The sequence below is a fragment of the Amborella trichopoda genome, chromosome 7 (assembly GCF_054954075.1).
Source record: "Amborella trichopoda isolate Santa Cruz 75 chromosome 7, AtrichopodaSantaCruz75HAP2 v2.0, whole genome shotgun sequence".
Taxonomy (NCBI): domain Eukaryota; kingdom Viridiplantae; phylum Streptophyta; class Magnoliopsida; order Amborellales; family Amborellaceae; genus Amborella; species Amborella trichopoda.
In genome coordinates this window covers 7,412,994-7,439,905 of record NC_142342.1, presented here as the reverse complement: position 1 = coordinate 7,439,905, position 26,912 = coordinate 7,412,994, and the positions used below count along the sequence as shown (strand labels likewise).

The 26,912-nt window shown below is 38.8% G+C and overlaps 1 protein-coding gene across 1 annotated transcript; it reads right to left on the bottom strand.

Annotated features, from left to right (window-relative positions):
* Positions 1 to 74: 74 nt before the first annotated feature.
* Positions 75 to 21,594, bottom strand: LOC18444186 (uncharacterized). The gene is made up of 9 exons (XM_011628790.3): positions 21,544 to 21,594; positions 13,620 to 13,711; positions 9,219 to 9,320; positions 8,143 to 8,877; positions 7,544 to 7,686; positions 6,677 to 6,791; positions 3,437 to 3,495; positions 2,769 to 3,324; positions 75 to 2,150 (listed from the first exon to the last, which is right to left on the bottom strand). The coding sequence occupies exons 2-9, from the start codon at positions 13,671 to 13,673 to the stop codon at positions 567 to 569; spliced, it is 3,348 nt and encodes a 1,115-aa protein (XP_011627092.1). The 5' UTR covers positions 13,674 to 13,711; positions 21,544 to 21,594; the 3' UTR covers positions 75 to 566.
* Positions 21,595 to 26,912: the final 5,318 nt, after the last annotated feature.

Here is a 26,912-nt window from a genome sequence, read left to right as displayed (position 1 = left end):
CTCCGCAAGGTGTACGATACACAGCACATACCAGTAATATATGATATACTATAACTACTTGTAATGCTCGGGAATTTGACCAGAAAAAACACATAATTTCATTAGCATCTCGGAATTGTTCAGCTTCATCTCCAATTTACTACATTGATCACAGCCTAGTTGAGGCAATTCCAAACACTCCTAACGCAATCCCTTTGACAGGAAGCTTTTTGTATATACCCCAAATATAACTTGAACTACTGAAGAAAATAACAATTCACTCTCTAAATAAACATTCTCTCTTTATGGGGTGTAGGTCCTAAATCATTCTTTTCTGTACAGACACACACCGTATAGGCTTCCCTCTCAAAATTCCAGAATATTCCACAAATCCAAGAGAGTGAAGAATTTAACTAGAGAGAGAGACAGACAGACAGACAGAGCTCAACCAAAGGTGAAGGATAGAGAAAGAAATCAGCCGCACGGGGGGATGGGGGGAGATCAACCAAAGGGCAGAAAGAGATAACCACAGACAGAGAGACAGAGAGAGCAAGGAGGGAGATTTTAGTATCCTAAATTTCAATGCCCTAAGGCCTGCCGGTCTGATCATCCGATATAGTCTCCTCAGAAGAAGCCTCCTTTTGGGCACCTGGATCAGACTGGGTCTTGCTTGAATCCCCACTATCAGCTCGGTCTGAAACTCTAATCCGAGACCCTTCACCTAATTTTGTACCAGGAAGAAGACTAAGCCTGGCTTCCATCAACGAAATCCCAGAATAATTAGCAACCATGGATGGATTTAAACCCGAAACCTCAGGCATGTTAAAAGGGCTCCCATTGAGCCTGTTCTTCTTGCTTGATTTCTGCATAGGAAATTCTTGAATGACAGGTAGTGGGGCCTGATTGGATGGAGGTGGGAGGACCCGCCTCTCGTTGTAAAGCAAGCTAACTGAATGAGTGATGGTCGAGATGCCATGTGGTAGGGTGGGCCCCTCTGTCCCATCAGGTGGGACAAAAGCTTCACGAAGCCAGTGTGGGAGATTAGTACTCGATGGTGCACCAGATGGCAGCTCCTCATTGATTGGAGCGTTGTTCAGCACCCAGTTTCTGGGTAGAAATCCTGGATTCTCTCCTCTCCGTGGCCCATGTCTTGCCCTTCTCTCTCTCCTTTCCTGCGGCAAACCCAAGACTACATTTCGTGGGCTCGGAATTTTGAAATCTGAATCTATCCATCTCTCTCTGTGAGCTCTAATGGGCCTTTTCTCTCTCTTCCCATAGTTTCTCGGATGGCTATCCATGACTATTCCTGGTGAGTAAGAAGAACCCACCTTTGTGTTTTCATTAACCGAATATGGAATGGGCGAGAATTGCTTTCGCATCGTTGGATATGTTGAGTAAACTGAGTTACTTGTTTCTCCACGAGCTGAAAAATCTCCCCATGGATTTGAGGTTCCTGGGATAAAACTCTGGGAGCTCAAATACCCCAAATTCTCACTGTAAGGACTGCCATAATGAGAGGAAAATTTTGATCTCGAGTTCCTAGGAGGTTGGGTTGATACCTTCTCTGAGAATTTCCACTGTTCATCTTCCCATCGATCTGATAGATCTTGGGCAGTTCTGTGATCCAAGAAATGGAATTTCGGGTCACGTAAAATGGCCTCCCAGTTTCCTAGCCCATACCTCCGCACCCCAATCCAGAGGGAATCCAACTCTTCCTCCAACCAACCAATTTGCAGACCCTGCTTCTTCTCCCTTGAGAGAGACCCATGGATTGTTGATCTTTCTCTCAACCCAATGTTGTCAAACATCATGCGGTTATGGTATCTGTCCGTTGATGGATTCAAGTTTATTTCTCTAGAATTTCGACTGGTCAACGGATTTAGTGAGTCTTGGGCCCTTCTAGACCAAACACTTGGACAGGGTGGCATGACTGGGAAGTCTCTAAAGGAGTTTCTGGAAGTTGAGGAGAGAGATAGGCCTAGGTAGGGAGAAGCACACAAATTCGGCATGGCTGGCGATTGTTCTCTATTCACTGATGGGGGTGATACTTTCTTCTCTTGAATGTTCAAGCGGTCAGAAGGTGGACTAATGAAAGGAGGTTGGGAAGGGATCCTTCCTGGAGAACTGCTTGATGATGGGTTTTCCTCTGGGCTTGTTGTTGCTAAAGTGTTCTGCACATCAAGTGAAAGACCAATATTTATTTTGGTTAAGTGAAAGACCAATATTTAGACAGCCATGGCAAAATCTTAAGTGATCAATGTTCTAGACAATTTGCTCACACACAGTTAAATAGGACGTGGGCATCTGAATCTGTTGATCACATGGGATGGTCTGCTTTGAAACCCAAAATGATCAAAAGAACTTCAGAAATGGAAAATTAAAAAGTGAAACATATGAAGATCCATGCCAGAAAATACATAAAAAGTGGTTGTAAGAACAAGAGATCAAACACACAAGGCATGAGAAAGAAATCACATAAAGTAGTTTTCTAGTGGCATCTCGACATAGGCGCATCAGAGAACATCACATATCTAGAACAAGGGAATCATGTTTAAAGTAAATCTTAAAGTAGGGACAACTACGGTTTTTTGGTGGTCTTACAGGGTATACACCTTAGCTAACACAATAATATACTGAGGAAGGCAGTAAAGGTGGTGGTCATGGTTGGAGGGGAGTGGGGGTGGTGGTGTATGATGAGAAATGATGCACAACAACATTGTTTTTCAGTAAGGAATAAAAAAGGGTACAATAGCAAAACCATGAAGAAAAGAGATTGGATGGTGCCTCACCAGATCAAGAGGAATACGTTTCTCTTGGATTTTCTTTGACTGCTGGGATGGAGACTTTTCAGATATCATCATGTCAAGAACTCCACTAGATGGCCTCCGAGTTACAGTCCCAAGTACTCTGCCCTGAGATTGCTCAAATTCAACACATGCCTGCAAATTATTGTTTCCTGTGCTATCCAACATAGCCAACCCTTTTCCTTTTTCCGCAGCTTTTTTCTCAAACAAAGATAGGTTGCAGTTTGTTCTAGATAGAAGGTCAGGTTTTTGGGGATTTTCAGAGACCCCATCTATCGAAGATTGAGAACTAGTACGTTCCCCAACTGTTGTGGCAACAGTTACATCAGATGCCAAAGAGTTGCTTCCAGAAACTGGGATCACTAAACTAGGTGGTGTTAAGGAATTTGGCATCTGAAATTCTAGATTTGGGGGTAAACTATTTATATCTAAAGTACCAAGAAGAGCATCTGAAAGTTCCAAATTAGTCTGGGAACCCCTAAATCCTTCAAGTGGGTAACTCTCGGTAATCTTCTCTGGTTCTTTTCTATTAAGATCAACCCTGTTCACAGTCAATTTGGAGCCCAGGGAATAAAATAAGCAGCAACGATAAACATACAACCAAAAGGGGTGCAAAAGAAAAATTAAAAGGATAAAGTTGAAGATATACATACATAATGGGCTTCATAGCTTGTTCCACTGGAACATTTTTGCTCCCTTCATCATCAGCAATCTGTTCAATATATCACATACAGAGAATAGATGATGTCAACAGCATGGATAACAGCTTGGCATAGATGTCGCAAGAAAACTTGCAAGAAACCACAATAAAACCGGGAATGGGTAAGTTATTTTCTTAAAGGGGAAAGTATACCACAATCCAATGGACTACACAAGATGCATGGTCCAATAGGGTCATCACTGCACAGTGATGGCAAGGGAGTGAGGAACCACCAATGGATCATGTCATGCTCTAGCAGGTGCCACTGTCTCCCCACCATCTATGACTTCATTGAAGAGTGATGACCCCACTGGACTATGGTTTCTCATAGCCTGTGAGATTATAGTATACCTGCCTCTTCCTAAAAATAGTAAATAAGGATGAAAAGATGTATCCCACATTTCACAAATGAATGGCCTCCTCTCAGAATGGGTCTTTTAGATTGAATATCATCATAATTTTACAGTAAAATAGAAGACTTATAAGCTTGTTGCAGTCTTGCAAAATATTTCTAATACTTAGCTTTTTGTTACAGACCACAAAACACAGGGTTGTCAACTTGTCATTCAAGTCAAACTTTCCATAAACCATTTTCAAGTGCTTAACTAGCACCAAATGCCCACCACAGAGCAATGGCATTAAAACTGGACCAGATGCCACACTGGTAAGGGTGGTAGTTCACAACTGTCCCACGGGTTTATTGATTTGATCCAGTTCCTGGGCAATTTTGATATGATGTGTATTTTTTGATAGAGAAATGAACACTAGCATAAGGTTAACCTGAACTACGTAGATCTGACCTGAAAGAGTCCAAATGATGGATGGGCATTGGACTGTGGAATTGGGACTACTAGAACGGTGAATGATCCAATGGGTAGCTACCACTAGTCTCCAACATTGTCCATCAATAAATCAGACAATATCATTCTGGAACCTATAGTTGGTCAGTTAAATAGATCCCAGCTCTACCAGATTATTCCTCCTCTAGATAGCAAACATGTAGCTTCCTATCTATCCTCATACCTGCGCGCGTGCGAGAGCACGTGCACACATACACACTCCTCTTGTCTTCTTGTGCATTTGGAGACTGGCGACTCAAGAGAACCAACTATGTATCCAAGTTATCCGTAGCAAATATCGTCTTGACTCAAACGCCTGGTTGCCCAATGGTAGGCCTTCCAGCAGGGCCTCGGGGACATGGAAATCCTTTTTGTCCTCTTACAGCCTCTTCCAAAGACTCATCAGATTCCACCAACGGGAGGGAAGTCGAATTCGTTTCTGGTCCGACCTATGGTTTGGCCACACCCCTCTCATGGACCTCTTTCCCTCTCTTTTCGCTCTATCCTCAAATGAAAGTTCCACTGTAGCTGAAGAAATGCCCCTTACAGGTCACTTGAGAGTGTGGAACCCCTCATTCAGAAGAGCCCTCTCTGACACTGAAACTACCGATTTCATCAACCTTTCCACCCTTCTCCACTCCACCTTTCTTGCCCCCAGTGGCCCTGACCAAATCATTGAAGCCCCTCTCCCTCAGGATCCTTCTCCGTATACTCTTTTCTACAAAAAGCTGCTCACGCCAACCACTTTCCCCCTCTCTCCCACTTCAATTGTCGCCCAAGCGTGGTCCTCCATAGCTCCTCCCAAAGTCCAAGCCTTCAATTGCATTGCCCTTTCCAAACGGGGCCTAACGGTCAACCATCTCCAAAGAAGCTGGTTCCCAATCCCCAATAGGTGTGCCATGTGCGAAGCCGAAGAAAGCAATGCCCATCTCTTCCTCCATTGCCCCATGGCCCAGGGTCTTTGGGGGGCATTATTCCAACTGTTCAGCTGGCAGTGGGTAACCCCACCCTCCATTCCGGCACTTCTTCGTTTGATCCAATCGAGCCCTTGGCCCAAAGCCAGCAGGATTCTGTGGAAAGCCTCAGTAGCAGCTACCATCTGGGTCATCTGGACTGAAAGAAATTCCAGAAATTTTAGAGGCGAGAAGTGTTCGAGGGCTGCTCTCATTAACAAGATCACATCTTCGGTCATTTTCTGGGCCACCAACCACAAGAGGTTCAAGTGTTACCCTTCTTCAACCTTCCTTCAAAATTGGCTAACCTTGCTCCACAACCATCCACCGCATCCCCCTCGGGCTCACCACTGGGCCCCACCCCCTCAGGGACAGACCAAACTGAATTTCGATGGTTGCTCCCTTGGCAACCCCGGGCTGGCAGGTGTAGGTGGCATCTTCAGGGACCACAATGGACTTATTCTCTCCTCCTATTCCATGCATATTGGTCATGCAGACTCCCAGTCAGCCAAGTCCATGGCCCTCCTAGAAAGCCTCAAACAATTCAATCCCCTTTGGAGCCAGCTTATGATCTTAGAAGGAAATGCACAAAATGTTATCACTTATATTTGTTACGGTCGTCTTATGGAGGCATACTTGGCAGGAATCCAATGCCGAAGCAGACACCCTCGCTACAGATGGAGCCCACAACACCAACACCTGATTTTTTGGATCCTCAGTCTTGAGAAGTCTATTGTAATTTTGTTTATAGCCGTTGGGCTACCTTTTCAGGCTTAGCCCCACTTTTTGTACAGGGCTCCCACTTGGTGGGAAGCCTATTTTTTGGATTAGTGTCCCCGGCCTGTGGGTGGCATCCATTCTCTACTTGTATCTTCCCCCTTTTACTAATAGAACAGTTAACAGTTTCAAAGAAAATGTTTTCTCTGAAACTTAATGTTTAAATTTTGTTTATTTTTCCATCTTCTTTTTATTTAAAGACTCACTGTGTCTACATGGGGTATTGCTTCTTGACTCAACTATAACCATACTGAGTCCCAAGTTTGGTAACTTGTTTTAACCTTCAATTGACACTTGATTTCATCACCATAAAATAAAATATTTTCAGGTGGTATATCCTTCTGGAAAGGGTTACAGTGTTTATAGATTAAAAAATATATAAAAAGGAAGCCGTGTTTGTCAGACCCTAATACCAGAACAAGCTTAATATACACGTAACCTAAATGAGAGACAAATAAAAAGGAATAACATTGTTGGCCCGAATGATGAATTTCTCTAAGTCTAGGATCAAGAACTCCATCAACTCTGTAAACAATTTGCAAGTGTGGGCAATGAAACCTACAAACCAGAACCAGATCTATGTGACAAAAGCTTATAAGACTGAAAAGAAATAAATTCAATTACCTCATTCAAATCTTTAGCAGAGCACTTAGCAAAGGCTTTACTGCTGAGGGAAACTTCTAAAGGATTTTGATGGTCAGGAACTATTTCCACATCATGTTGAAATTCTTCCACTTGTCTGTGGACAGAAAAGAAAGAACAAAAGAAGGCAGATGACTGAATAATTTTCCTTCTCCAAACATTAATGGGGTAACTAAGGAAATGCACAGTAAGTCGTAGTAGAATTAAGATATTAAAGTGGAACACATTCAATAAGAAATATTCTAATTTTATTCATTTACCGTCATGAATCAATATTCAATATGTTCATTACAAGGGTACAATTTTTTTGTTATCCAAACTTAGGTGAGTCTCACAAAAGCACAAGGGAAAAAGCAAAGGCCAAGAGATTATAATACAAATAGGTTCCATGTATGGGTAGTTGAATATGTTGAATTAGTACTGCCAGGATGCCCTGAGATAAAAGGAAATTACCCTGGGATGGATGCAAGTGCAAAAAATACCAAACCAAAAGAGAAGGGTGGTCAGTTCTACATTCTAAGAGTGATCTAAGGAATAAGGTCAAGAGTTTTCCAAACTGGCAAATAGAAAACTCGAAATTTCTTAATGATGCTAGTGGAAAAGTTAAAGGAAATTTAACCAGATAGAAAATTTTGCTTAAATTCATGATTTACTTATTTCCAAGATATATTGTGGAGAAGCGGCTAATGAGGTGCCAGACTGCATCCCCATAAGAGTATTTCAAAAGTCCTTGGACAAAGTATCGTTCCTATAGAAATCTTAGTAATCTAGATATTACTGCAACAGTACCAACAAGGGAAAATGGGAATATATGATGACATAAAAAAAAATACAAACTCAAGGACCCACCTCACATTCAGCTTGTCACTTCTTTCATCAGCAGTGCCCTTATTCGCATGATCTAGCTTTTTCCCATTAGAAATTGAGTTGTGCTCTCCAACAACATGAGGATCCAACACAGCAATGGGTTCTTCAAATGGTTCTTGATTTAACTATTGCAAAAAATTGCATTAGGGTGCATTCATAGAATACATTTCAAAGGTATTTGGATGATATTTGATTCAAATGTTTATAAAAATGAAGACACAGCATAGGAAGCATATGAAGGCATTAATCATCTAATAAATCTGTGCCTTTAAAAAGTAAGGGGCTTGAGACAGCAACATTTATGAAGCCCATCAGGTCCTCAATAGTGTGGATGGTGACAGAGATAGTAGGACTGTCCCTTTGGGCCCTGTCTTGTTCTGGTAGGTCCTACTGTTTCTCCGACACACGGTCATAACCCAGTGGACAATGGTTCCCCCCCAAACAATATAATTAGGAGTATGTTGCCAGTTTGACTTGACAATTTCAAACATAAGTTCGAGCATATAAAGAATGAAACACTCTCAATGGCACAGTCAAAGAAAGTTCACAGAATGCCTAAATAACAACCCAATTTCCAATACCTCAATTTGTTTACGAGAAATTGATGGCATCCGGTTGGGATCTTCCCTCAAAGGAACATCAGCTGTAGAATGATCCACAGAATTGCATCTTTGAGAAGCCTGACCACTTTCGGGAAACCCAGAGTCTCCCCCAGATGAACAATTGCTTTGAGTCTCGATAGTTAATGGCTTTTGGATATCACTAGCATTCTTATTTGCTTGTTTCTTAGCCCTCCGAGAAAAAGAAATTAATGGTTGCTTCTTTGTGACCCTCTCAATGGCAGATGATGGGCCTGGTTTTGTCTCAGATGGTGCATCCATGGAATCCATCGCAGAAGCCTTAGTGAGAGAACCAATCTGACATGAATCACTATGCCTTGCTTTTTTGGATGACTTCAAATTTGGAGAGGACAAACTGTTCTCAGCATCCACATCCGTCACTGGAAAACCATTAATGCCTTCAGGAGCTCCACCATGGCAATTAGACCCAGAATTTGTATTTGGCGAGAGAACCATAGGTACTGGATCTGGTCTATCACCAGAAACAACCTTATCTGGAGAGATGACTTGTTCTTCGTTCAAGGAAGGATTCCTACCTAAACTCCCCATCAATAAAAGTTCACGAGAATGAGGAGTGACTGATCTGGCTCCAGCTCCTACGTTATGTTCCGTTGTTCTCGCACTCCTTTTCTTTAGTTTTGCAAGCCTTTCTACCGGACAACAGCTAGGACATAGCCACCTTCCCGGAGGTACACGCTTCAAAAAACAGAAAAAAAAAAAAAATTTCATTCACTAGATCTGCAAGCTTAAAGCTAAGGCTGTTCTTCAATAATCAATCAATATCAAGACAGATATTTAGGTATGCTATAGTCCATGGCTATGAGAAAATCATTCTGGGGTTATCACTGTCCAGTGAAAGTAATGGACCCTGATGGAGAGTGGGAACGTCCATAGGGGACACATCCTGTTCTGGAGGGTCCCACTATCTCTCCATCACCGTCGATCATTTCAATTGACAGTTATGACAAAATGGACTATGGTTTTCTCCATAGTTTCTCAGGTTATTAGAATGCATCTGTGGTTTCTAATATGCATACCGCAAGTGGAGGGTTAAGGCAATCAAGATGGAAAGTTTGGGGGCACCCATCACAGCAGAGCAAGTCACCAACATTATCACAGATAACACATTCAAAGTAATGCTGCAAACAGATTACAACCATACATCAGTTTCAAAACTTAATCTGCAAAGGAAGTCAATATGCAGAAGAAATAATACTTTTTAATAGCATTAAGTGAAAAAAGAGAAAACAAAAATATCAATGCCGGATTAGTGAGAGAAAAATAAGAACAAAAATATAAATGATGGTTGCAATAGTGAAAAGAAAAGAAAAATAACACAGTCAAAATAATTATTTTAAACAAAATCTCATGTGGGTATGAACGTGACGATATTGATGAGTCCTGATATACATACCAACAGAAAAAAATTATCACTATCATCAGAGCCTTTTCCCAACTACTTGGGGTCTGCTACACGAATCCTAGTTTGGCATTTTGCTCTATCAAAGGCCATAACCTCAGTGAGGCCATAAGTCCACATATCTTTTCTCACTACATCCAACCATGTCCTTTTGGGCCTACCCCTAAAACCTTCAGTACTATCTTGTTTCGTGCCTTCTAGCACTATATGGGATGATCTAGTAACCTTAGCCAAATATATCCCCTCACTAAAAACCCTTTGCCAAGAAGTTCTCTTATAACACCAAAAGTTTTTTTAATTTTTTTTGGTTGAGAAAGTTGACCATTTGTATTGATAATAATAAGACATACAAGTGAAAGAACAAAAAAGTTAGGAGTCCACAGAGTCCATTGAGAGAGTTTCTGAAGAGGGGGGGGGATGAGCGATACTCCGAGGATGGGGATGAAGAAATGGGTGAGGGAGGGAGGGAGGTGGTTCCAAGTCCCTAGGGCTATATGGTATCAAAGTCGGGGGGGGGGGGGGGGGGGGGAGAGATTGGGTTTGTGAGAGAGGGAAAGGCAGACTGAGGGGTGGGGATGAGGGCAAAGGGTAGGGTAGGCTTGGCTGAGGGTTGGGGGAATTGCCCACTGGGTGGCAGGCAGAGAAGGCTTAGACATCTCCCCTGGGTTCGAAAAGGAGGGATGAATATACATATAGAGGGTGGGAGAAGGAAGAGGGACGGGAAGAACTAGAGGAGACAGAACAAGGGATTAAGGGGAATGGGGAAGGGAGGGTTTGGAATGGTGGGTGGAGGAAGGCGGCCGAATTAGAGGGCCAGGATGACAGGATACGGCAAGTGATGAAGCAGGTATGGCCGGATTAGAGAGAAAGGGGAGAAGGGCCAAGGAAGGAGAGGAAGCAAACCCAGAGATAAAAGAAGAGGAGAAGGCAGGTGAGGAAGGGGGAACTCTGGGATCTGGGACGGATGGAGAGAGCTGGAGGATTAAAGCCACGACTGGAAAGAGCCTTTTTCGATGGACGCGTGTCCATCAACCGAGCAAAGGAGGGTCAGAGGGATGACAGCTACCACAACAGGCATCTCAGCAGAGAGGGGAGAGTATAGAGAAAGGGGTAAGGGGGTAGCGTGCGATAGACATAAAGGCGAAGGGAGGTCAGGGGTGATGCCATGCGGCGCCTCAAGAGGGACTGGAGGGGTGGCGATCACCTGGGCGATGGAAAGCACATCAGAGGGAAAAGACCTTTGGGCTGCCGTGGATGGAGGGCACGCACCTTTTCGAAAGCCGAGGATGACATGCCTTGGAAAGAAGGGGTAGGGGTGACATCTAGCAGCCCGAGAGAATTGGGAATTCCAAGGGGGTGGGAAGCTTTTGGAGCATGCTATCTATTGAATGATCCATTTTTTAGAGCCTCACTATGGGGATTTGGACGGCTATGTTGTCTCCACTCACACCGCCTTCTAGAGACTATAGTCCAGCAGTCTTGGTTTACCATGGGATGATGGTCCCGCAGATCATGCGCTGGAACATCGTGGTCACTGCAATGGAGAGGAGAAGAGGGGAAAGCAAGGGACCAAGCCAGAGGGATGCGGAAGAAGAGACCCTCTACTTCAAGCTAAATGGATGGCGGGATAAGAAAAGGGGCCAAGGTTTCCACTAGAAGCTGGATAGATCTGAGGGGAAGGACACCTGAAGACTTCCAATGAACTGAGATGAAAGCTCCGCGAGAGTCCCCTATTTTCTTGAAGGTGTCGATATGCCATACCTGCATGGGGATGAGTGGCCTGGAGCCAAATCTTTTGTGAAGAAACTGCCCCCATGTTCTCTTTCCAGGAGAGAAGGGCAAGAGATGCCCCTTTAGAAGTAAGATTGGGCCCCTGTAAAGCATGGTTGCGGCTGCAGAATTTCTGCTGAAGAGAGGCGTTTGCAAGTGAGATCAGGGACCCCCACAAATCCCTACTCCAAGACTGTATACCCTTGATATTATTTTTTTTTTTTTTTTTGAGGGGGGGCGGGGTGTGGTGAAGCCAACCTACCAAAGCAGACCTGGGAGCATTGACAATGTGGGAGACCTGGTAGCATAGGCAGTGTGGGAAGATTGTGGCCCTCCTACTGGAATGGCAAAGGGAGCTATCATGGAAGAGCGAGAAGGGGTAGGAGCAGGAGTGGGGGGGAGCTGGGGGAGGTAGGAGGGCAAGGGGGGTTGGAGGTAAGGGGATGGATGCGAGGAGCTTTATTGTGGATGACGTGGGAATAGCGATGGTATAAAGGAGGGAGTGGAGCTTTAGGGATGGCACCTACCGGTGGAGCCATCTTGTCTCATTTTCACCTTGTAAAACTTGTTCCTTTTGAGGTCTCATGAGTACAGCTTGATGTATATCTCAGTCTTTTAATACAGTGTCAGCTATAACAAAAAAGTTCATTCTGAGGATTGTGAAGACATTGTTGTACGAAGTTTCTTTAATTATTGTTCACAACTCCAGAAATCCCTCTCTTACAATAACAACCTTATCCAAGTCCTAATCAGACTTCCAAGTTGTTGTAATTACTCCCAATCGTCAGATTGATACATTCTCAACCAACCACAATTATCCCCTGACCATGCTAACTACAGTTGAACTGCAAGCCCCAAGACAGAAAGGTCAATTATTAGGTCAAAAACATATTATCATTTGTTTAGAAAACACCTCTTTCAATTGGTCCATATACCCCACAAGTTCCCATAGGAGTATTCTCAAGTCTTGACCCCCTTTAACCCCTGATTTGTCATAACATCTAAACACCCTCCTCTCCAACAATATTGACCCAAGTTTGCACCTGAGCTATATCAAAGCCAAAACAAATCCAAGTCCCCAGGAAAATCAAAACCTACAAAATATCACTATAAAACAATAAAAGTTCTATAGTAAACACCCAATGATAAACCAAGGAAAGAGGCCATCAAACCAAAAGGAGGCTTAGAATGACCCCTTATAGCAATAACCGACTATTGATCAATGACGGCACCAATAAATATAAAACAATTGCTTTAGATGTGACTTAATAATGAATGCTCTCAACAATTTCCATACAATTTATTTTAGCTTGGGTCAATTGGATCTCACTGACGAATACATTGTCTTTGAGCTTTCCAAACCAGATTAGACGATCTTTAAGATAAGGATAATAACGTCTCCCTCTGTACCCATACCTTGACCTCCAAGCTTTCCAGATCATGATCAGAAATGATTCAAAATTGAATCCAAGACCTTAAATAAACTACTGGCTTATCCACCTCCATCCAATGGAAATAAATGAAGAATTTACTGCATCATTGGCATAATTCGAGGTCCATGTTTCATGCATCAATTGATAGACACAACCAATACAGAATATAAATACAAGGATCAATATTAAGCTGGCATCTAAATCATATAATTTTTTTATCAGAGGGCTCCTAAAATATAGATTCGGTAAACTTGGCATGAAGCCATACTTAAGAAAACCAGTTACAATGTTGCATCAGATAATAAACAAATCAAACCAAATAACACAGTGCTCTTGTTTTTCTCATTTCTTGTGATTGGTAGGCATGAGATTCAAACCAGGCACCTTTGGGGTGTGACTACGATGTCAACAACTAGGCTATGAAAGTATTCTATGAATGGATAAGTAGAACTACCAGAATGCTACCAATTGAAAAAGAAAAAGGTGCTCCCATAGTATTGCACCCATGACACCAATACTAGAGCACACTTTCCATGATTTCTTAGGGAAGACGCCCAGATAGCATAAATTGGATCAGATAAAAAATGAACAAGATGGAAAAGCACTTTAATAGTGTCAATTTATCAAGTTCCAGGGCAAAAACATGAGCATTCTAACTGCAAGAGTAAACAATACATTGAACATAATAAAAGGGAAACCCATGGCTAGTTACCAAGAAAGTAAGGCATAGCATCACCAATGAATCCAGGAAACAAGAATGATCTAGGAAGCAAATATCACCTACAGAATCGAGCTTAGAATAATATTATGCTCACCCCGTCATCTCCTAACTCCCTTTCTATTGTATGATTGGCACTGGACAGACTCATACGCCTTCTTTTCCGGCGAGTACTGTTCCTGGGAGGATCTGAGGATGCATCATTAGTAGCTTCCATTGTATCAGTTACATCAACTGAACAGGAGAACCTTTTTTGCCTAACATGTACAAGTTTATCAAAAATAAGTTGCATGAACTTTGATAGCTAAGCAAATTAAGTTATCTGAAGTTAAAAAGTGACTTACAAGCATTCTCCAATAATGATGATAACATCCACAAACCATCACAAGGTGCATCAGAAAACATGAAATGCATAAGTGACTTATGAGCATTCTTCAAAAATATTAATAACCAGATCAGAAAATTTTACTAGAAGCATCTAAGAAAAAGAAGTAGATTCTCTAGTAATGAATAAATTCAGATCATCCTCATTTCCAAGGTAACTATACCAGAAAGCATGAGATCCATATGCTTTTATACTTATAGGGTATAGTAGCATTAGCATTGGCTTTAGAGGTAAGACAAGTGCTAGAACTTCATCAATAAAGAAAAACCAGGATGGAGGTAATGTTTTTAAATAACTAATTACATAACATATACACTACAAACAATAACAGTGCCTGTAAACTATTAACCGCAAGGACTAGAGCTATTATCTACAAGACAGCTCAACAATATACCACATAATATGTTTTTATCACAAATGTATCCCGATTTGAAGTTCATGTAAGGAGATCATGCCTAGATAACAAAGTTTCCTGTTACAATATACAGAGAAGATTGTTCTTTTGGCCAGGATAGAAAAGCACTGCCTCACACATTCAAAGGCATTGTAAGGGAGCATACGCTACAGCAACCTTAAAAGGTTCTAGAACCTCCAAATTCCTGAAACCTCTGCAGTCTCCACCAACATCCAAATTTTCTGGACTATAATCTACTAAATCAGACTGATATTTCTGTCTTCAAGTTATTCTTCTAACAATTTCACTGTGCATCTCTTAAAAGCATTACAAATTAGTTCCATTCATGTAAAATAACAAAACATTTATAATCAAGGCCGCTTATCAAAATAACAATAACAGTACAACAGAACACTTTCATCACAAAGACGCATGAGATGGACAAATACATGCACGAATGTTTCATAGACCCTGATGCCACAGAATGAACTCTGACTATTGAATATGTCTTTGAATAATGAAAGTCGTCCATGTTCAAGACCTTGGATCAGACAGCAAAAAGCCAAAGAATTGCATTTGATAGGTTTTCTCTGGCCATGAAGAATGTCCTATGGTTGATAGCAATGAACATGAAACAGATCATCATTTTTTGAGAGCACTACATCTATCCACTAAGTTCCATTAACTGCTTCTTCTTCTTTTTTCCCTTGATAAGTAACAAATTCATTAAAAGAGAATGTGTAGATCAAATTCTGCAAAGGCACATACCAACAATGAAATATATATCCATCAAATCTAAGGGCATCTTTGGATGCAGCAAATAACTCGCTGCAGGAAACCGCTGCACCTAAGAGAAGGGAAAAACAGCTTTTTGTATTATTTGCCTTTTTTGTAGTTCTCTATTCCCAAATAGCGTTGATTTGGTACAACCAGAGCCAATATATTGTAGCTAACACCACAGGAAAGACCTAATAAAGTAGGTCATGCACATAAAGTTGTGCTACTATGCACCATCAAACAGGCCCAAATACCTCACAGGAGCTCTATCAGTGATAACAATCACGCAAAGTTTTTGCTTCTCTAAGTTGCCAATCTTCCCTTTCAGTTCATCCAATATACCACAAACCTATTCATTCCTCTATGAACATAAAATCTTAATTAAATCTCACATATGGACAACTTAATGAGCAAGCTCATCCTAAGTCAACTCAACTTAGAATCCTTTGTTTCTAAAATTATGAGATCAAAGAGTTCCATTTTTCATAATTTTGATTACCATTACTCTTATTTGTACATGAAAGTATTCTAGAACCATTTTATTTGATCTTCAAGATTTGTAGGCGAGCAACCCTTGGAGACCCAAGACTTACCCAGATCAACATAACCAAATTTAAAAAGCATGTCATGCATAGGTAAGAACCAGACCAGGTTTACCTCCTTTTTTGGCAGTTTTAGTTTGCTATTTTGGAAAGATTGGGTACTCTAAAAGCCTTCCCAAAAAATGGAAAACTTTCTTTAAATAGATAATGATGTTTGCTTTTAGAAATTTCTATTATAAAAGGAATCCCAACACAAGGTGCCCCTAAAATGAAAGGACTAAAAATGAGAAAGAAATCATTTATTTTGAGACAGACTAAAAAGAAACCCTAACTTAAAAGAAGATCTCTCTCTCTCTCTCTCTCTCTCTCTCTCTCTCTCTCTCTCACACACACATACCCACACAGAGAAGAAGACAAGCATTTGCCTTGGCCAGTCTCTCTCTCTCTCATACCCACACCCACACAGAGAAGAAGACAAGCATTTGCCTTGGTCAGTCACTCTCTTGTTGAAGAATACAAATCCCACTCTCTATTTGTTCTCTCTCTCTCTCATACCCACACCCACACAGAGAAGAAGACAAGCATTTGCCTTGGCCAGCCACTGTTTTGTTGAAGAATACAAAGCCCACTCTCTATTTGTTCCATATTCTCTCATCTTCCATCTATTTCCCTTGTCTTTGTCATGAATCTAGGGGTGCCAATAACCAGCTGGGTCGACTAGCATTTATCCAATCTTTAGCAATACTTTTGGCTTGATTAGCCAAGCCTACAAGCTTGTTTGCTAAACAAGACAATTTGAGCTGAATCAAGCTCTGGTCGAGCTTGTTTTATATATTATATATAATAAAATGTAAATCATATTTTACTGATCACAATTGAGCTTTAACTTTTATTTTTTTCCTGGCTTGTTTATGGTTTGGCTGGCTTGCAGGATTGTGCTCAGATTGTTATGGCTTTGACTTGAGCTTATCTGGCTAACCGTCAAGCAAAGCCCAAGCTCACCTTCCATTAATCATGCCCATTAATCATGCCAAGCTCAAGCCAGGTGGTTCACACGCAAGCTCAAGCCTAGCTCGACCTAGTCCTCAACCCACGTAACCTGAGCTTGAACATGTCCAAGCTCGGCTTAAGGGTTCTCAGACAGTCAAACCTATTAAAACATATCTAGTCAAAATGGTTATCCTCTCAATTTCGATACCATTTACACCATATTGGCTCCAAGAGTTGTAGAGAAAGTGACAAACGGAGCTGAGTCAGGTATGGACATGTTCAAGCTCAGGTTGCATGGCCTGAGGACTAGCTTAAGCTTGACTTGAGCTTGAACCGGCAGGCCAAATTTGGCTTGACTTGTTCATTTAAACCTAGCTCAAATCAAGCCAAACCAACTAAAATTAGAATAAATTCAAATGAAGTCAGTAATATGCTATTAATAACTTCAACAGGCCCAAGGTCGGCTTAGCTTGGCTTACTAAAATAACTAACTGGGAAAACAGTCAACCCTATCAAAAGACATCCAGTCAAAATGGTTATCCTCTCAATTTCAATTAATATCACATCTCACCATATTGGTTTCAAGAGGTGTAGACAAATTGACAAATGGAGCTGAGTCTAGTGCAGTCATATTCAAGCTCAGGTTGCATGGCCTGAGTATTAACTTAAGCTTGAATTGAGCATGAAACAACCGGCATGAGGTTGCTTTGGCATGACTTGTTTATTTAAACTGGGCTCAAGTCAAGCCATAAACAAGCCAAACAAAAAAAACTAAAATAAATTGAAGTGAAGTAATATGCTATATTATTTCATCTATTGATTTACATGATATATTAAATAAGCTCAAGCCGAGCATGGGTCAAGTCAAGCTTGGCTTGTTTGAGCTAGTAGACTCTACTTATTTTGCCTTGTCAAGCCAAAAAATATTACTCAAGCATTGTTTAGTATGAGGCAGGCTGCCTCGGATTTTTGACACCCCTATTTGTTCCTATGTACAAAACCAAATAACCTTTCAGATTCATAATGCGTAAAAAATCATAAAAGATGCATATAAAATCTAGTTTGAAAGATAAAATATTATGTTGGAAAAAAATAGAAAAAAAACTTATAAAGTGAATTAGAATATGAACATAGTCTGAGGCCTATACCTGACCTAAATTAGAAGTCAAATATCATATAAACAAAAAGTCGCCATTCCATCTTTATTATTTCATATCACATTCCCAGTGTTCAAAAGAGCACAGGCGGACACCCATCAGGAATAGGGGCGGGTATGGACTATTCACATAAGAATTAAGATAAAAGTTATAATACAATTTTTATTTATTAATTAATATCCATAAGATTTGGTTTTGGATATCAAATATTCACAATATATCAATTTCATCCAAAGTTTATGACTATACACAAAATATAAGTCCAAATTGGTAAATGTTTCATCTACAAATATTTAAAAATATCAAAAAAGTAAAACAAAACCAGTAAGATATCAAAACATCACACATTGTACCAAAAAAGAACCAATTATTCATAAAAGAATTCGGTATAGGACCAATTTCATCATCCAAACGTGTTAATAATCAATTAATTATCAAAAAAAAAAAAATCAATCTTTCAACTACAAACATGAAAATATATCATAAAAGGAAAAATAAGTTTTAAAAAAAAAAAATGATTTAAAACATAATACGTTGTATCAAAAAAAATCAAAAACCTAATTCAAAAAAAAAATCATAATGACACAATGCTCTAAAAATATCAAAATGAAAACGATGTTGGCCCAAACCTCGTCTATTCAATTGCCAAAAAGTCCTCACTCTTGACCACTAGAAGCTCCGAAAACTACCACCAAGCATTGCCTTTGATTTCGAAAGAAATTGAAAAAGACGAAAAAATTATCAATTTTTCAATAAATCACAAAATAGAGGTTTTTGGGGAGTGTCTTTCTCTCTAGATGGCACGGATTTGGTTTTGGGGGTTTAGAAGGTCACCCAAAATCCTTTACCCCATTTTTGGGGGGAAAAAGTACTATTTTGACCATAGCCGAGGGCATTTTTCCACCCACTGCAACCTGCATCGAGGTGGTGCCTTGCCGCCTAGGTGCCTCGCGTAGGTTCCGCCCAAGGGTTTTAGGCAATTGGCCGCCTAGGTGGTTGGGCGGCTGAATTTTCAAACACTGCACATTCCTATAAAATTTAGAAGGCACAAAAATTCTTAACCGTTTCTTAATACCGATAACCACTCAAAACCATTAGGGAAAGTTATGCTGCAGCATATTGAGTTGTCGAGCCGAGCTGCCTTAGTGACTTACTGCCAATGAGGGTAAAACAACTTTTTGGAGTTTTGGACCTAAATGCAATAAGTTGTGTTTTACGCACGATTGGGGACCATAAGCTGAATAGAATGGACCACACCTATATAGCTGCCATGTTGGCACTTTATATGCAATGAATATGGGCCCTTACTAAATGGGTCCAACAAAATATGGGTTCTAAGAGGTTTTGTTATAGTTAGATTTCGACCTATCCACTCTGCATTTGTCAAACAAACTTAGGTCAAGCCGACACTCTCACGTTGGGATCTGTAAATTCTAGCATGAATATCTCCAACAAATTAATTGTTCATAGAGGTTGCACGACATTATTCAACGGTTTACCATGAAGTTACAAAAAACATAGCAAAAAGAATGGAGAATGAATGGTGCATAAAAGAAATCACTGTATTAAATGGTTTCAAGTAGTTAGTGTATCTCATCTTCCTAGGGAACTTGGTGGTGGGAGAGATTTGCAAATATGGAAGCTCCGACGGATGGTCATCCTACATGAGACTTAAAGGCCAACTTGTATTTGTTAACTCTATAGTCGCATTGAATATTTTCATTTCCATTCTTAAAGATAGAAAAAAAAACAATTTAGAAACCTATCTAGTTTCTAGGGGATATTTCTAACTCCGTTTCACACTTTCTAGATTATCAATTGACGAACTCTAGCATGGAGATATTTCATTCAAGATAAAGAGTAGTTCAATAAGCATTCAAACTAACAACTGGTGAATTCTTTAATATAATTGAAATGTGATCTAGACATATAAACATGCATAGTATAGAGCAAATAAATAATAACATAAACAATTGATTGATGAATACGATAACAAGAAAGTGCACACTATGCAAGTGCTACAAAGGTCATATAAATATACATGGTAAACAGCAAGAAAACAATAACATGAAGTATCAATTGCAAAGTTTAATACTATAGTAAGAAAGCACACGTAGCATAAATACGCTTGGATCTGATCCAGTTCTATAAACGTGCACAGTAAAGAGCAAATAAATATAACGCAAACTATAACTTGCTGAATTCTTTACTATAATAAGAAAGTAAAACGTTATGCAAATGCTATAGATGCGATCCGGTCGTATAAACCTAGAGAATAAACAATAAACAAACAATAACACCAACTATCATTTGGTGGCTCTTTTACTATAATAAGAACGAAGACATTGCGAAAATGCTATAGAGGTGATCCGATCATATAAATGTGCATAATAATGAGTAAACAAATAATAACATGAACTACCGATTGCCGTATTATTTACTATATCAAGATAATACACATGACGTGAATGCTATAGACGTAGTCCCATCACGTAATGCCAACAATCATTTGGTGGCTCTTTTACCATAATAAGAAGGAAGACGTTGCACAAATGCTATAGAGGTGATCCGATCCTATAAACGTGCATAATAAAGAGTAAACAAATAATAACATGAACTACCGATTGCTGTATTATTTACTATTTCAGGATAATACACATGAAGTGAATGCTATAAACGTGGTCCCATCACGTAAACTATCGTCAGAGGAAGTATCGATTTTAAAAAGAACTTCACAATCAAGAAAAATTTCCAGTGTAAACACCACGAGCGCCAGGATTGATATTCTGAGATGCACATAACTAATAACAAAGAAAGTAGGATTAAGGATTAAAAAAAAAGCGATTAGGGTGTGAGTATATTAGTAGAGGAATAGGAGGATAGATGTCACTGTTCATCAATGAGCTAAGGGTTATCAAGAACAAACTTCTCATAGCTAAAATCAATAGCAGATGATCATTTGACATGCCAAAACTCCCCAAATATACATTTCGATGCATAAGAGATTTTAGAAACAATCAGAGACTTCAGAGAGAAGTAACAAACATGTGCTACTCACATGCAACAAGTGTAAGGAGTGCAAAACCTAGGATGAACTTCACTACAAGGAGTAAAGATTGGTTCTACCCAATCCACCAACCTCAATGCTTAAACTGAGAGGTACCGCATTGCAAAATTTACCTGGGGAAGTTGAACCACAGTTTCTAAGTGCAAAAACCTACTAAAGTTCTTGGAAGTTCAGCGACAAATTACCAGATGCATCACAAAAATGTTGATATAAATAGCTGATGCAGAGAATAAACAACCAAAATGTATCAGAAATATGCTGTTATGGACAACTGGTAATCAGGTAAAAAGAAGAAACAATCAAATGAATCAGAACATTCATAGCTGATGCAACAAATAAGCATGCAAAGGGTACTTTGCATGAAACAAATTTTCTTGAAGAAAAATGCAACACGCTACACATATTCAACCTAATCAACTCCTTCCACTTATAAATGACCAAACCCACCAAGTAAAAAAAATTGAAGAATTGACAAAACCCACTCCGAAGTACACAGACTAAAAACACCATCAACCCACATTGAGAAAAATCAGAGAGTGAAGAAAAAATAATGGAATCCATTCAATTTCATCACATGAACAAAAAATATATACTTAAAATGCTAAGCAAAACAGAATACTTACCCAGAAAAAAAAGCAAAACAGAACAGGAAAAACCCATAAATATGGCAACTATCAATCCATTAAAACAAAGATAGAGAAACACTTACAGTCATGGACTCTTGTGTCCCACTCCAGAATAACCAGCCACACCAAACCCTTCTCCTTACCTCTCTATTTATAGCTCAAAATCAGAAAAAATTGCAAGAAAAAAAGAAATTATAAAAACCCACGCGTCTGATTCTGAAATCTAAGAGTGTCAATAGAGTTAATGACTAGCCTAAATATATGCAATGAAATGGCACGCGAGAGGGAGGTGATAAGGCCTAGAGAGAAATTGAAGGAGGAGGAAAAGCCCATAAATTCAAAACCCGAGAAAAATGCTCATAGAAAGAAGAGAGAGAAAGATAAAATCTAGAGAGAGAAAGATAATGAGGCAAGGGGTTTTTAAGAGAGGGAGAGAGAGCGTGTTGTTAGTGTACTACGGGTGAGCAGTGTACATAGCTTGATTTCTGAAAGCAACCCATATGGACGAACACAGACAGGCAAGCCAATGGGGTGGCGCCACGTGGACGGACTGGGCAAAATTAGTAAATAACAGCTAATTAGCAATAAATATTTTTGTTTTATTTCTCATAATGGCCCTATTAACAAGTGTCCTTGTACTATGAATGGTGTGATTTTAGGTTTATTAGATTTTTTTGGTTGATTCTCTTGGATAGGTATTAAGCTCTAAAAAATAGTGTGTTCATGATTTTCTAAGGATTTGGACAATGGGGAGACACTTTTAATGTTGCTGAGTGGATTGTATTAGGATCTTAAAAATAGTGTTGTTCAAAAATGGTTTGTATTAAGATGTGCATAACAACCTTGGTGTATTTTGAGAAAGATTTAGGTTGACTCACTCCCCTTAATAGAGTGTTTTAAAAATATGAATCGCGACTAAAATTGCGGTTCGATTTTGAATCACTGAATCCAAATCTAGCTATTCACGATTTGAATGACACAGATAACAAAGAAACTTAGAAACGAACTAAAATTTGAAAAAACCAAGGTTTTTATCGGTTCCTCGAATTGGAATCGCCTGACTCTTAAGCCCAATCTAACTCGAGCAATTCCAAGTCAAATCGACAATTTTTCAGCTACTACCTTGACATTTGTTGCTTGAACAAAGACGAATGACCCTAAAATTGAAAGATTATTTTAGGGCATGGTATAATTTAAGGGATTGTCTACTACTATTTATCTTTTGTACATGAAATCACAATCATTCATGTCTCTTAAATTTCAAAATAGGTGGTTGTAAGAGTATCATTGAATAGCCACAAAGTTTCAAAAAATATATATATTGAACTTCGTGACTCACCCAAGCCATCCAATTTGACATCTAACGAGTGAGGATGATTATGACCTTTGTGTACAAAAGATAAATAGTTTCTTTATAGACAATCACATAATTTAAAATATGAAATGGAGTCATATATGGTGGTGATTAAGGCGCTATCTCAAGCACTTAACTAAATCAAATTCAAGTTGAACACAATTGGTTTTATTTTTTTTCATGGATTATTTCTCTTAAGCTTCCATTGGGAAGATTAGCAAATTTCAGTACTGGGCTTAAATGATCGTCTCCATGCCCTTATTTTAACCTACTTTAGCTATGCAAAAGGGATTAATTTTTATTATATTTTTAATAAATGTTAAATATATTTTTATTCAACCATTGTTATTTATACAATTATATATAGAAAGATATGGGTTGAATAGTGATGGTTTTGCTTAAATGTGAGAACAAAGATGTTCCATAATCATATAAAAACAAATAAACTATTAAAAGTAGTTTCCAAAAGAGTAAACCTCCAAGGTTTACAGTGGAAGGAGACCTGTACTTTGATCTTGTTACTCATGCATCAGCTCCTTTAGGGCAATGCTGATAACAATGGAAATTCTTTATAACTTTTTGTTAAAAATATGGCCTATTAATCCCTTATTTAAGTACAATTTTCTTTAATGTTTTTATTTAAGTGCAATTGATCAGCAGTAATGCCCCAATTCTTGAGAAGTATATGTGTAGAAACCTCGGAAGAGGAGTTTGTTGTGGGGATGCTTGATGCTTTGTTATTAAGGTGGCAAATGCTGGTTATGTTTTAGGCTTGTTTGGATTCTCCATTTAAAAAGGAATTGGGTAGTTTTCTCCCTCCAGCTGCAGCATTTGTAGCCCTGCATATAACAAAAATGCCCGAAATACCCATGCCGCCGCCACCGCCGCTGCCGACAGATTTGGAAAAGAATAATGTTTTCCACGTATGCTCCCTTTGACAGTGGAGTTGTTGGGCCATTCAAAATGTGCCCTGACATTCCTCTGATGCGCCCGTTAATAATGAGGTTGAGTTTGAGATCTTGGAGTGCCTGCCTAATGGATCTTGGAATAACGATCGGGTGGAGACTGATTATTCTTTTTTCATGTAAGCTGAAATACGAATTTAAGGCACAATTGCCCCTATTCCGGCAATTATTGCTATGATCAATATGATGAATCGGCACAATCGACAGATTCTATTTATAGAGAATCTAATCTTGTGACAATTGTTCTCGCTAAGGGAATCCAACGTGGAGTACTCGAACCCAACATTCATTGTCCCTACTAATTCAGATATATTAAAATGAGTTGTTTTTTTGCTTTTTTCAGGATATCATTGTTTTAAGCGGAAACAATGACTCAATCTCCACGATTTGTAGCTATAGATAAACGTGGATGTTGGATATGAGTACCCATTACGTTCATTTGGCTAAAAAGGGAGCAAAATATCAGTTGCTTCTAGTTTGCGAATGGACTACCTAATTGTAAGTTCTTTCTTTTTGCTTTTTCATGTGTCAAAGTGCTTCTTATTGGGGTTCTTAAACTGTATCTACTACTTTTATCAGAAATGAAAATGGGCAGGGAACATCTTTCTACCCTCATTTGCCTAGGAGAAAGAAAAAATTGTATGTGTAAAATCTATGTATCTCTAATGGACATCATAAAACCATGAAATGGTTCCAAAGCTGGCAATAATATGTTAGAAAATCTTCACAAGGAGTTAAAATGAGACTATTTTGGAATATATGATGTTGAAATGTTGTGTGGCTTGGCTCCCCTCCTCAATACAACAATAGGTTTACAACATTACAAAGGAACATGATATACATTAACTATGTTGAGCCTTTCAGTCTCACTGAAAGATTAAAAAAAAAAAGATATACATAACCACATTTTAATAAAATTTATCAAACAAGATCTAAAAAATATCAGTTATTTAACGTTATATTGATTTATCAAACCATGCCTAAAATATCAACTTTCTAACTCATGGTTGTATCTGTTGATGAGATTTTGAAATTACATAAAAAAAAAAAGGGTGATAAGGTAAATAGTTCATAAGTTATGTGCTTTATCATAATTTTCCCTATGAAATTTTGCAAATTTAATTATTTTGTTGCCAACTGGTCATTTTAATGGAGACATTAGTCACAAGCTACCTTATAAAGTTTTGCAAATTTAATGAATATATTGCCAACCGTCATTTTAATAGAGACACTAGGCACAAGACATCCCTAAAGAGAATCTCAGTAATCGATCGTTAACAACTAGGTGAAGGTTTGTTAGCGCATCATAATTGCCCGTGACCGGCTATCTTGCAAGAATTGTGTGAGTTATATATAATTAGGGTTAGAAAAAACCCTATTAAGGAGGTAATGATCCTAATTATAATGCATGTGCATATCATATGATACATTTCTTAATTTGCTTACCTTGTATTAGGGCTGGAAATGCGTCGTGCAGGGGCCGGCCCTGTTCCCCTGAGCCCTGGCCTGACCTAGATAGGGCCAAAGAGGCCCTTGCCCAGGGCCAAGCTGGGCTAAATAAAATTAAATGAATTTTTTTAAAAGAAAAGCTAAAAAAACAAGGCTTGGTTGGGCTAAACCTGGCCGGCCTATATTGGTCCAAGCCTGGTTTGCCCCTGGCCTTGCATTGCCCTTGGGCCACATTTTTATGGCCTATGCCCTGCTTTTTTTTAGGGTCCGGCCATGCGGCCCATTGCCACCATTACCTTGACTAATTTGTTGAAAAGTTTTATATTATTTTTTCTATGGGATTGTCTACAGAAAGACCATTTATCTTTTGTACATGGATATCACAATCATTTTCACTCATTAGATATCAAATTGGATGGCTTGGAGTGAGTCACATAGAGAAATTATTTTTTGGAATTTTGTGTCTATTTATGACACTCTTACAACCACCCAATTTGAAATTTAAAGGACAATAATGATTGTGACCTCTATGTATTAAAGATAAATAGTCTCTTTGTAGACAATCTCTTTTTCTATTACTTCACTCATAGTCAGCAATTCAAGATTCATGTAGTGCAAACCAAAAGTCAGCATAGATGCTCTTATTGTCCTAAAAAAACAAGAGCCAAAAAATGGGTCAAGAAAATGAAGCATAAAAAATGAGTTACACTAAAATGAACAATTGAATGGGATTTCAACTAAAAAAAATGAAATTGAAACTAATGGGCGTGTGTATATGTATATTTTGTTTGTGTGTAGAGAAATACAAACAAAGAATTTTAGTTCACAATGTATGTAATCAACTTACAAATCAATGTTAATACCTTGCTGGTGCTTAATATATCCAATTGCATATTTAAAAAAATAACAAATAATAAGTTTAAGGCAAATTTTAAAAATTAATTGTAGAATATATTTTGGAAAAAAGATATAATACATTAAAATTTCATTTTCTTCATAAAATCAAGCATTTTTTGAAGTTACTTAGAAAAAGGCATGGTTTGCATAGGGCTGAGGCCCTAAACAATCAAAGTAAGGCATACCTTTAAAAAGTGTCGAAAGGTGTTGTTTCAGTGCTGAAAATCTTTGTGATAGCATATAATTTGTTTTTATCTCTAACTATACAATTTAAATCTTAAAAAATAGTGTACATTGAGCAAATCTATCAATACTTGAGAATTTTAAAAATTAATAGTCTAGAAAATGCTAAGATGCACTATTTTCAATACCTAAAATCTATTTTTTCTCACGTCCACACATCTTGAGGCCAAGATGATCAATTTTAGGATTTGTGGGCATCAAAATAACCTTTTATGGTGATTTTTTCAAGTGCGCCTTAATTTGATTGTCTAGGATCTCACCATTATATAAACTTTTTGCTTTCAAGATTTATCTAAAACCCTAAGTACAATTGAAAAAAAAAAATTTAAAACGAAGCTTTGCTAAATATGTTTTCATATTGGTGCTTGATTTTCTTTGTGGCTTTGCAAATTTGATAATCACTAATCACAACTAAAGCATTTTATGCAGCAAACATAAAAAATCAAAGACAGCGCACACACCTTGCCACCTTGCATGAATATTCACCTGGATATTATAACAATTTCATTATCAATGTTTAATGGCCCATGGAAACATTTTAATT

What these genes read in the sequence shown, in the direction of transcription:
- LOC18444186 (XM_011628790.3), bottom strand. Translation starts at nt 13,673, where the DNA reads ATGAGTCTGTCCAGTGCCAATCATACAATAGAAAGGGAGTTAGGAGAT. An exon ending in GGGAGTTAGGAGATGACGGG is followed by an intron (nt 9,321 to 13,619) that starts GTGAGCATAATA and finishes ATCTGTTTGCAG; the next exon opens with CATTACTTTGAATGTGTTAT. An exon ending in CTGCTAAAGATTTGAATGAG is followed by an intron (nt 3,496 to 6,676) that starts GTAATTGAATTT and finishes TATATTGAACAG; the next exon opens with ATTGCTGATGATGAAGGGAG.